This window comes from Pan paniscus, chromosome 9 (genome assembly GCF_029289425.2).
Source record: "Pan paniscus chromosome 9, NHGRI_mPanPan1-v2.0_pri, whole genome shotgun sequence".
NCBI lineage: Eukaryota > Metazoa > Chordata > Mammalia > Primates > Hominidae > Pan > Pan paniscus.
Window position 1 is genome coordinate 64,101,205 of NC_073258.2, and position 11,198 is coordinate 64,112,402.

Consider the following 11,198-nt stretch of genomic DNA (forward strand, 5'->3'; position numbering starts at 1 on the left):
CACTGTGTTAGCCAGGATGGTCTTGGTCTCTTGACCTCTTGATCCACCTGCCTCGGCCTCCCAAAGTGCTGGGATTACAGGTGTGAGACACCACGCCTGGCCTTTTTTTTTCTTTTTTGAGACAGAGTCTCACTCTGTCACCCAGGCTGGAGTGCAGCCGCGCAATCTTGGCCCACTGCAACCTCTGCCTCTCGGGTTCAAGCGATTCTCATGCCTCACCCCTCCAAGTCTGGGACTACAGGCGTGTGCTACTATATCCAGTTAATTTTTGTATTTTTAGTAGAGATGGGGTTTCACCATGTTGGCCAGGCTGGTCACGAACTCCTGACCTCAAGTTATCCTCCAGCCTCAGCCTCCCAAAGTGCTGGGATTACAGGTGTCAGCCACCACACCTGGCCTGTTAGTTTTTTTGAGGCAGAGTCTTGCTCTATCACCCAGACTGGAGTGCAGTGGCCCATTCTTGGCTCACTGCAACCTCTACCTCCTGGGTTCAAGCGATTCTCATGCCACAGCATGAGAAGTGGGATTACAGGGATTAGTAGGTGGGATTACAGGTGTGAGCCACCACACCCAGCCAGGCCCAGATAATTTTAAAATTTATTTTTTTATTTATTTAGAAATGGAGTCTCACTATGTTGCCCTGTCTGGTCTTAAACTCCTGGCCTCAAGGAATCCTCCCTTCTTGGCCTCCTAAAGGGCTAGGTGACAGGCATGAGTCACACTGCGCCCAGCCTTGAGCTTTTGTGCTCGAGATATAGTCCATTCAGAACCTCTGGTTGGCACTTATTATCTGGCACATGCAGGGCACCTTGGATCTCTTATTATCTTTGAGCACTGGTCTGAACCCGCTTGCTTGCCTTCTCCCAGGGGCTGCCCTGTGCACCCCTTGTTCCTAGGGTGGGAATGGGGTTGGATGCCTGGGGTTGCAGAGGGGACTAGCCGAGGATGACCCTTTTCTCTATGCTATTACTTCAGATCTTGGCTTTTGCTTTCTTCCAAATACACAGCAATCTTGGCTTCCAGCCTAGGTGGGAAAGGGAGAAAGAACCGATTTCCTCCAGCTCCTCTCTGAAAGTAGCCCAACTGGCACTGTTTAGGAACAAGGAGTTCCTGAGAGTGTTGGCACCCCACGGTGTTGATGTCCGGTAGTTCCCTGCTGTGAACCCTGTCTCTGCCCCACTTCAATCCAAGGACCCTGTGGAGGGAATTCTAGGCTTCTTCAAAGCCTCTGCAGTACCAGCTGCCTCCAAGGCCTAACATAGTGAAGTGATAGGGAGACAGGACCTTGGGGGAGTTTGGGGATAACTGTGGGAGTTCCTGCAAGGTGGGTAAGAGTCTGGCCATGGCATCTTCTGGTCTATTCCACAAAAAAGGTGGATGCCTCTGAGACCTAGCTCTGTTATGTTCATTACAGCCCTATCAGTCTCTTCTGGATGTCTGATTCCTAGCTGCCAAACATCCAGGTGCTAGCAGCTGGGGGTGGGGTAGGATAAGAAGTGGGGTGTCTACCTCAACCTTCCTGCCCAAACCATTCATTTTAAAGTACTGTGAAGAAGGCTGGATTAGTGTTAAATTCAATAAAGTTAACAAAGCAAAGTATTGTAGTGAGTACACAATAAATAGTTGCTGCATGAGGAATTTCTTGAAATGAATTCAAGATGAGTCTTGAAAAACGAGTGGGAGTAAGCCGTGCACGGAAGCAGAGGTCTAGCGCCAAGTCCCAGAGGCCTGAGAGGGCAAGCCTTGGTGGGGGAAAAGGCAGAATTTGTGACTGGCTGCCTCTGAGAGTGCAAGTAGCCATGCAAAGTTGGGAAAACCAGACGGCGGCCGGGTGAACCAGGGGCAAATGGAGGATGGTGTTGGGGTAGTCACTAGCCTGCCGGAATGGAAGAAGAGGGGCGTTTGGGGGCGGTAAGGCCTAAAGGACACTGGAGGGGCCTCGGGATTTGGGGCAGGATCACAGGCCTAGTCCACTTAAAGGTGGCTCCGTGCCAGGCTTTCCCAGAATCAGGTTGAAAAGAACTTTAGGGTTAGACAGGTTGGAGATGAGAAATTGGACGATGCAGGAAGTACTGTCGGAGGCGTGTTCCTGACTTTACTACCCTGAGCCGCCCACGGCTGGGGCAGTCCCCGAGGTTCCACCTTAAGGGGCGGGCCGGGGCGGGGCTCCGCTGCCCCTTCCCAGAGGCCGCGCCTGCTGCTGAGCAGATGCAGTAGCCGAAACTGCGCGGAGGCACAGAGGCCGGGGAGAGCGTTCTGGGTCCGAGGGTCCGGGTAGGGGTTGAGCTACCATCTGACCGCAAGCTGCGTCGTGTCGCCGGTTCTGCAGGCACCATGAGCCAGGACACCGAGGTGGATATGAAGGAGGTGGAGCTGAATGAGTTAGAGCCCGAGAAGCAGCCGATGAACGCGGCGTCTGGGGCGGCCATGTCCCTGGCGGGAGCCGAGAAGAATGGTCTGGTGAAGATCAAGGTGGCGGAAGACGAGGCGGAGGCGGCAGCCGCGGCTAAGTTCACGGGCCTGTCCAAGGAGGAGCTGCTGAAGGTGGCAGGCAGCCCCGGCTGGGTACGCACCCGCTGGGCACTGCTGCTGCTCTTCTGGCTCGGCTGGCTCGGCATGCTGGCGGGTGCCGTGGTCATAATCGTGCGGGCGCCGCGTTGTCGCGAGCTACCGGCGCAGAAGTGGTGGCACACGGGCGCCCTCTACCGCATCGGCGACCTTCAGGCCTTCCAGGGCCACGGCGCGGGCAACCTGGCGGGTGAGTGCAGCGCGCCCCCGTCCCGGGTGCCTCCGGTTGAATCTGGTGGCTTGCACCGACCCCCTCCCCTGTCCCCAGACGGATCTAGATGGTTCTCCCCTCCATCCGGTACCGACAACTGTTCCCCCTTCCCCCACCCCCTCCCCGGCACATTGTCCTTGCCTCCTTTCTTTGAAGAAAGCCGACCCGCCCCTCACTCCGTCACGAGGGTGGGTGACTCAGCGTCCTCCCTCCCCGCGGCGCCAGAAGCCAGTTGCAACCGGTTTCTGAAGTAATGTGCAGGACTCCTTACATCAGCTCCTCTGAGTCTCGTGATTCAGCCTTGCCTCCCTCTCTCCCCCTTTGCCCCCTCCCCGTCCCACCCTTAGGCGCTGGGAGAAGGGAGGGTGGGGAGGTCAGGGGCCTCTCAGAGGGGCCTCACTTGTTAACCCAGCCCCCATTTCAGGTCTGAAGGGGCGTCTCGATTACCTGAGCTCTCTGAAGGTGAAGGGCCTTGTGCTGGGCCCAATTCACAAGAACCAGAAGGATGATGTCGCTCAGACTGACTTGCTGCAGATCGACCCCAATTTTGGCTCCAAGGAAGATTTTGACAGTCTCTTGCAATCGGCTAAAAAAAAGAGTGGGTATCCTGGGGTTCCCAAGGAAACAGCTAGAAAGGACTTGGCCAGAGGAAAAGTAGGCTAGAACTTTTGTCTGGTTTCCTGCTAACTGGCTCTGAGTTTTCCTAGGGCAGGTAGAGGGGAGATTTGTTAGTCTTCAGCCTAAAATGGATTTGTCCAGTCGTCTGGGGGCTTCCTACTTGGCTGTGGAATCTTGAGCAGGTCATTTAACTTCTGGGCTTCAGTGCCCTTATTTGCAAAATATAGATATTTACTAAACCAGTGGTTTTAAACTTGTAAAACAGTAGGTTTTTTTGAGGGGGGGGAATCCCAAATATTGTTTTACGACTCGATATAGACACATGTTTAAAAAGGTTCACTTTGGGAGTGGGGAACACAGGGGCCACTTCTCTGCACTATAAACTTTCTGCCTTCCAATATCTTTTTTTTTTTTTTTTTTTTTGAGATGGAGTCTCACTCTTGTCACCCAGGCTGCAGTGCAGTGGAACGATCTCAGCTTACTGCAGCCTCCTCCCCCAGGGTTCAAGCGATTCTCGTGCCTCAGCCTCCTGAGTAGCTGGGACTACAGCCGTGCGCCACCACACCCAGATAATTTTTTTATTTTTAGTAGAGACAATTTTCAACATGTTGACCGGTCTGGTTTTGAACTCGCCTGGCCTGCCTTCCCATATCTTAAGGCCCTTCCTTGCTCACATCTGTTTCAATGGAATGAATTTTGCCCGGGTTCAAATTCAAGCTTTTGTACCAAATAATACATAGGAAACACTCAGTGACTTGCATTTGTGATTTCCTTATTTTCCCTTAACTCATAGACTGTCTCATGATTGCGTCTTCCTCCGTTGTTTTAGGCATCCGTGTCATTCTGGACCTTACTCCCAACTACCGGGGTGAGAACTCATGGTTCTCCACTCAGGTTGACACTGTGGCCACCAAGGTGAAGGTGAGTGTTGGAGCTGATGGCTGGTGGAAGTCAGATGCTGGGGCTGGGACGGTCCTTTCACAGCAAGCCCTGTAGACCCAGCCTGACTCCAGCTGAGGGTCCCTTTGCTCCTTAGGACCAAGCAGGAATGTCTCCTCCTATAGCCAAAGGTTAGGCCAATAGCACACCTGTTTTTCTTGTTCCTTTTCTGACCTCTTATTTTTCTTATTTCCTTGACTCTGAGGATGAGACAGTGCCAGGAAGGGACCTTCTCAGAAGTCAGTCTGGAAGTTTGATTTTTCTTTCTTTTGGGAGAGGAAGCCCTTTCTCTGTGAGAATCCTGTCCTGACTGGTTTCCCAGTTCTTGTTTGATGTGTTTGGAATAGAGCCCAGTCTGAAATTATAAGCACTGGGGTACTCCTATGTGTCTGGGACTATGCCAAGTATTTTATAGATGTTTTCTAATTCTCTGTATAACCATACAAGGTATATAATTTGCCATAGGTTCAAATGTGTACCCAGCAGGCTAGGAGTAGGGCTTTGAATGTCACCTAGCTCCTGATGTCTGGGTCCTAGGACACTGACCTGTTCAGAATGGGTAGAACAAAAATGGAAGCAGATACTGACACTGCTGGTAGCTGTGATTCTAAGATAGAATTCTGGACTCCCAGCATTTGGGTAGGACCCCGGGATCATCCAGTTTAGGCCTTGCCAGTTACTAGGGGACCCTTTAAAAGTTGCTGATGAGGGAATGTTTTTGGATGGTTTGGCATGAGGGGCGGTACCCTCAGATGGAAATGGAGACCAGAGGAGAGAGTACATGGCCCAGAGAAAGGGAAGAAAAGGAGAGTGGGGGTGAAGTTCCACAGTGTGTGCAGGACTGCCAGGATTCCATTCAGCAGCACTGGCCTCTTTTCAAATCTAAACTGCCCTGGCGCTATGCTTTGAATTTCAATCTTTCATCCTTGGCCTTGCTCTGAGCAGTTATTGTACTCACACCTTCCCCAGGCCTCAGGAAACTGGGAGAGGGGGGATCTTGACTGACATTTTAGATCCTGTCTGCTGCTCACTGATTATGACTGTGGACGCATCTCCCTGCTTCTCTGGGTCTGTTTCTTCATCTCTAAAATAGGTATGCTAACATTCCAATGCTAAGTGTTAAACGAAGTTATGTTTATGGACATACCTTTTCTCTGGGGCCTTTTCTGTGGCTTTCAAAGTTGAAGCTGTGTGATTTGCCAGAGGCAAGAATGAGAAGTAAAATGCTGTAGCACTAAGAAAATCAGTGGAAGGGTAGAGCTGGAGGAGTCCAAAGGCTAAGCCTTTGTAGTGCAGGTGGGGAAGACCCAGGCAAGGCACAGGACTCTCCCCAGCTCCCGGGGAAGTGTGTGGTGGGTGAGGTTTAGTGTGGGCTGGAATTTTCTGAGCCTTTTCCTGAGAACTGATGTCTGTCCTTTATTCTTCTGCCCCCTATAGGATGCTCTGGAGTTTTGGCTGCAAGCTGGCGTGGATGGGTTCCAGGTTCGGGACATAGAGAATCTGAAGGTGAGTTCCCTTTCCACATTAGGGACAAAGCTTGGGCGAGAACAGAGGGACTCAGCTAGAGCCTAGTAATATTCTCTGGTCCTTGATTCGCTTTTTTTCTTTCTAGGATGCATCCTCATTTTTGGCTGAGTGGCAAAACATCACCAAGGGCTTCAGTGAAGACAGGTGGGTGCAGGAGCCATTCTGCTGACTCAGCTCCATTGTGGGAACCCCTCAGTGGAGTGCTAGGCCTAAGAAGGGGGGATTCCTAGTCTAGAGCATTTTCTTTACCTTTATTCTTTCTTTAGCTTTTTTTTTTTTTTTTTTTTTTGAGATGGAGTTCCGCTCTTTTTGCCCAGGCTGGGGTGCGATGGCGTGATCTTGGCTCACTGCAACCTCTGCCTCCTGGGTTCAAGCGATTCTCCTGCCTCAGCATCCCAAGTAGCTGGGATTACAGACGCGGGCCACCACACCTGGCTAATTTTGTATTTTTAGTAGAGACGGGGTTTCTCCATGTTGGTCAAGCCGGTCTCGAACTCCTGACCTCAAGTGATCCACCCGCCTCAGCCTCCCAAAGTGTTGGGATTACAGGCGTGAGCCACTGCGCCCGGCCCCATTCTTTCTTGTGCTAACCTTGAACTCCTCCCTCCCCTCTGCAGGCTCTTGATTGCGGGGACTAACTCCTCCGACCTTCAGCAGATCCTGAGCCTACTCGAATCCAACAAAGACTTGCTGTTGACTAGCTCATACCTGTCTGATTCTGGTTCTACTGGGGAGCATACAAAATCCCTAGTCACACAGTATTTGAATGCCACTGGCAATCACTGGTGCAGCTGGAGTGTGAGTACCATGCTGGTGGGAAAGGGGGCAGATGGGAGAAGAAAGGGTTGTTGGGAGACAGAGGCAGAGGTGGGTTATGGGGCTCACTGGAGTGTCTCTCCCTGTAGTTGTCTCAGGCAAGGCTCCTGACTTCCTTCTTGCCGGCTCAACTTCTCCGACTCTACCAGCTGATGCTCTTCACCCTGCCAGGGACCCCTGTTTTCAGCTACGGGGATGAGATTGGCCTGGATGCGGCTGCCCTTCCTGGACAGGTACTGCTTGCTGTCTTTCTGTCACAGGGAGGTTGTTTATCCATCTTACAATGTTGATTCTGGGGATGGCGGCAGATAGACGTGAGCCTTGGGGTGAAAACGCGTTTGATTCTTAGTCAGTAGCTGAGTGGCTATGTGGCTTTGGGCAAATTATTTTACCTTTCTGAATTTTGGTCATCCCTTGTGTTACTGCATTTCTTGAAGGGTGGTTAGTATTAAATGAGGGCATGTTTTTAATGGTAATGCCTGGTACCTGGCAGATGTTTGCTATGGTAGCCACCATTCATTTATTCATTCCTTTATTCTTTGGACAGTGGGTACTGTGCTAGGCTCTGTGCCCTCAGGAGCTCATAGTTTAGTGAGGGAGCCAGATAAATAAGTGGAGAAGTACATGGCAGTGGCTGGGCACGGTGGCTCATGCCTGTAATCCTAGCACTTTGGGAGTCCAAGGTGGGTGGATCACTGGAGGTAAGGAGTTCGAAACCAGCCTAGCCAACAGGGTGAAACCCAGTCTCTACTAAAAATACAAAAATTAGCCAGGTGTGGTGGTGCACGCCTGTAGTCCCAGCTACTGGGGAGGCTGAGGCAAGAGAATCGCTTGAACCTGGAGGCAGAGGTTGCAGTGAACTGAGATTGTGCCACTGCACTTCAGCCTGGGCGGCAGAGGGAGACTCCTTCTCCAAAAAAAAAAAAGAAAAGAAAAGAAAAGAAAGAAAGAAATACATGGTAGGGATACTACTACAAAGGCATTCACTAGCTTTAGATACAGGGTTACTGTTGATCCCCGACTTTTTTTGTTTGTTTGTTTGTTTTTTGTTTTTGTTTTTAAGACAGCATTTCCCTATGTCGCCCAGGCTGGAGTGCAGTGGCATGATCTTGGTTCATTGCAGCCTCCGCCTCCCAGGCCGAAGTGATCATCCCACCTCAGCCTCCTGAGTAGCTGGGATATGTACCATAGATAGGTGCGTGCCATCATGCCCAGCTGATCTTTTTTTTTTTGGAGACAGGTTCTTGCTCTGTTGATCTGGCTGGATTGCAGTGGTGCGATTATGTCTCACTGCAACCTCTGCCTCTTGGGTTCAAGTGATACTCCCGCCTCAGCTTCCCAAGTAGCTGGGAATACAGGTGGTCTGGGAATACAGGCACACACCACCATGCCTGGCTAATTTTTGTAGAGACAGGCTTTCACTGTTGTTGCCCAGGCTGGTCTCCAACTCCTGGGCTCAATCGCTCTGCCTGCCCTGATCTCCCAAATTGCTGGGACTACAGGTGTGAGCCACTGTGCCTGGCCACAGCTAATTTTTAAAATTTGTAGAGGTGTGGTCTCACTATGTTGCCCAGGCTGTTCTCAAACTCCTGGGTGCAAATGATCCTCCCACCTTGGCCTCCCAAACTGCTATGATTACAGGTGCGAGCCACTGCACCCGGCCATCAGCATGATGTTTATAGAACCAGTTATTCATTTATTCCACAGATGTTTATAGAATAATTTCTGTCTGTTACACTGAGGATACAGCATTGCACGAGAGAGCTGGAGGTGGTTAGATAATTAGATATGCATAAATAAAACGCCAGCTGCTGATCAGTGCTATGCAAAAGAAGGCGGGGTAAGGAGCCTAGAGACTAGGGGATGATGGGGCTTGTTTTATAGAGAGTAGCCATAGGAGACCTGGTAAGATAACCAAGCAGATACCTGAGGGAAGTGAGAGAGCTGGCTGGCAGCCATCTGGGAGCTCTTGGCTGAGGGGCAACAGTGTATGTGTGAGGACCCTGAGGTGGGAGCCTGCCTCACTCATCCAGTAGAAGTTAGCCAGATCGGGTGTCGTGGCTTATGCCTGTAATCCCAGCACTTTGGGAGGCCAAGGTGGGTGGATCACCTGAGGTCAAGAGTTCAAGACCAGCCTAGCCAACATGGTGAAACCCCGTCTTTACTAAAAATACAAAAAAATTAGCTGGGTGTGGTGGTGCACACCTATGGTCAGCTACTCGGGAGGCTGAGGCAGGAGAATCGCTTGAACCCAGGAGGCAGAGATTGCAGTAAGCCAAGATCGTGCCATTGCACTCCAGCCTGAACAGAGCGAGACTCCGTCTCAAAAAAAAAAAAAAAAAGTTAGCCAGACATGAGTTGGGGAGGTTATATATTGATGAGGATGTGAATGGGAAGAGGGATACGGGACAGTGGGCCCAGGGCTTTTTTTTTGAGACAGGGTCTCACTCTGTTGCCCAGGCTGGAGTACAGTGGTGGAGTCATGGCTCACTGCAAGCTCAAATTCCTGGGTTCAAGTGATCCTCCCTCCTCAGCCTCCCCAGTATCTGGGACTATAGGGATGTAACACTACACCCAGCTAATTTTTTAAAATTTTGTAGTAGAGATGAGGGCTCATTATGTTGCTGAGGCTGGTTTCAAATGCCTGGGCTCAAGCGATCCTCTTGGCCTTGACCTCCCAGACTGCTGGAATTACAGATGTGAGCCACCATGCCTGACCCCAGGCCTTTTTAAAGTCCTGTTTTCTCTGCTTTTCAGCCTATGGAGGCTCCAGTCATGCTGTGGGATGAGTCCAGCTTCCCTGACATCCCAGGGGCTGTAAGTGCCAACATGACTGTGAAGGTAAGAGTTCTAGATGGGTAGAAACTGACCGGTGGAGGGTGGGCTGGGCTTGTAGAAGTCTGTACCCAGGGGAGCCCCTCACGCGCTTCTGCTATGTTTTTATCATTCTTAGGGCCAGAGTGAAGACCCTGGCTCCCTCCTTTCCTTGTTCCGGCGGCTGAGTGACCAGCGGAGTAAGGAGCGCTCCCTACTGCATGGGGACTTCCACGTGTTCTCCGCTGGGCCTGGACTCTTCTCCTATATCCGCCACTGGGACCAGAATGAGCGTTTTCTGGTAGTGCTTAACTTTGGGGATGTGGGCCTCTCGGCTGGACTGCAGGCCTCCGACCTGCCTGCCAGCGCCAGCCTGCCAGCCAAGGCTGACCTCCTGCTCAGCACCCAGCCAGGCCGTGAGGAGGGGTCCCCTCTTGAGCTGGAACGCCTGAAACTGGAGCCTCACGAAGGGCTGCTGCTCCGCTTCCCCTACGCGGCCTGACTTCAGCCTGACATGGACCCACTACCCTTCTCCTTTCCTTCCCAGGCCCTTTGGCTTCTGATTTTTCTCTTTTTTAAAAACAAACAAACAAACAAACTGTTGCAGATTATAAGTGAACCCCCAAATAGGGTGTTTTCTGCCTTCAAATAAAAGTCACCCCTGCATGGTGAAGTCTTCCCTCTGCTTCTCTCATAGCAGGAATTTCTCTCCTTCCTCCCCTCCCATGCATCTGCTCCAACTCCTTCATTATTTATGTAGGGTCCAAGGGCCAGAGGAGAGGGGGCCTCCCAAAGTCAACAGCATGGAGGTGTCAGGGCTGGGAAAGCACCCATGCCTCACCCACGCTGGGCCACGGGGCTCTCTGGACATCTTGGGTCTTGCCGACTCTTAACTTCATCCCCTTCAGCAAAGGGCTCTAGCCAAACATAGTTAGTTTTCCTGTTTTTGCAGACTTGGCCTTTCACGGAGAGTAGGGGTGGGATGGTCTGGTTTTTAAAAGGTATTTCTAAAGGATACTAGAGGTCATGCATTCAAGAATTTGTTGAACACTCAGCACATACCAGAAACTGTCCCTGTTCTGGGGTCACAGCAGGGAACCCAGTACAAAAATTCCTGCCTCCTTGGGGCTCATACTCTTGTGGGGAGCAAAGAAAAAAGACACAGCTGTTGTAGTGCGGAGGATATGGTGACAGTGTTTTTATGGAGGAAAAAGTAAAGCAGGAAAGGTGTTTCAGGGTAGAGGGGGCCAAAGGAGGCCTCACCAAGGAGGTGACCTGTGAGTAAAGGCCTAATAAGTGAGGGAGTTCACCTGGTGAGTATCTGGGGAAGGGGCTTCCTGGGACTGAGGGGTGGGAGCCTGGCTGATATGAGTGAGGAAAGGAGTAAGGGATGAAGTCTCATCGGCAAGGAGTGGGCAGATCATGACAGTTGTAATAAGGTGGTCACGTAGGGTGCAGAGAGTTTGGCAGCCTACGTGGTTGGAGGGCATGGTCCCCACAAGTCTGTTTTCACTTCAATACCAGCTGCAAGTTCAGGGGTCCCCATGACCACTTTCAGGTAGGTAATAGACTAGAGTGACTCAGAACTCAGAAAGGTATTGGGATTATGATTTTATTACAGCAAAATAAATGAGATGAGAGCCAGCCAAAAGATGAGAGGCCTGGGGCGGGGTCTGGGAGGGAGCTAAATAAGAAGCTTCCTGCT

General features: G+C 51.3%; 1 protein-coding gene across 6 annotated transcripts in view; it reads left to right on the forward strand.

The window, feature by feature from the left end:
* SLC3A2 (solute carrier family 3 member 2) overlaps positions 1-10,166 on the forward strand; it is a 29,420-nt gene extending 19,254 nt beyond the window's left edge. For all 6 annotated transcript variants that reach the window (XM_008953915.5, XM_003828512.4, XM_055094424.2 and 3 more), the window contains 9 exons: positions 2,330-2,758; positions 3,204-3,377; positions 4,227-4,318; positions 5,774-5,842; positions 5,949-6,007; positions 6,481-6,661; positions 6,769-6,912; positions 9,437-9,520; positions 9,633-10,166. In XM_008953915.5, the coding sequence (XP_008952163.1) occupies positions 2,330-2,758; positions 3,204-3,377; positions 4,227-4,318; positions 5,774-5,842; positions 5,949-6,007; positions 6,481-6,661; positions 6,769-6,912; positions 9,437-9,520; positions 9,633-9,995 (1,595 nt within the window). In that variant the 3' untranslated portion in view covers positions 9,996-10,166. The remainder of the gene's footprint in view (positions 1-2,329; positions 2,759-3,203; positions 3,378-4,226; positions 4,319-5,773; positions 5,843-5,948; positions 6,008-6,480; positions 6,662-6,768; positions 6,913-9,436; positions 9,521-9,632) is intronic.
* The last annotated feature ends 1,032 nt before the right edge of the window (positions 10,167-11,198 follow it).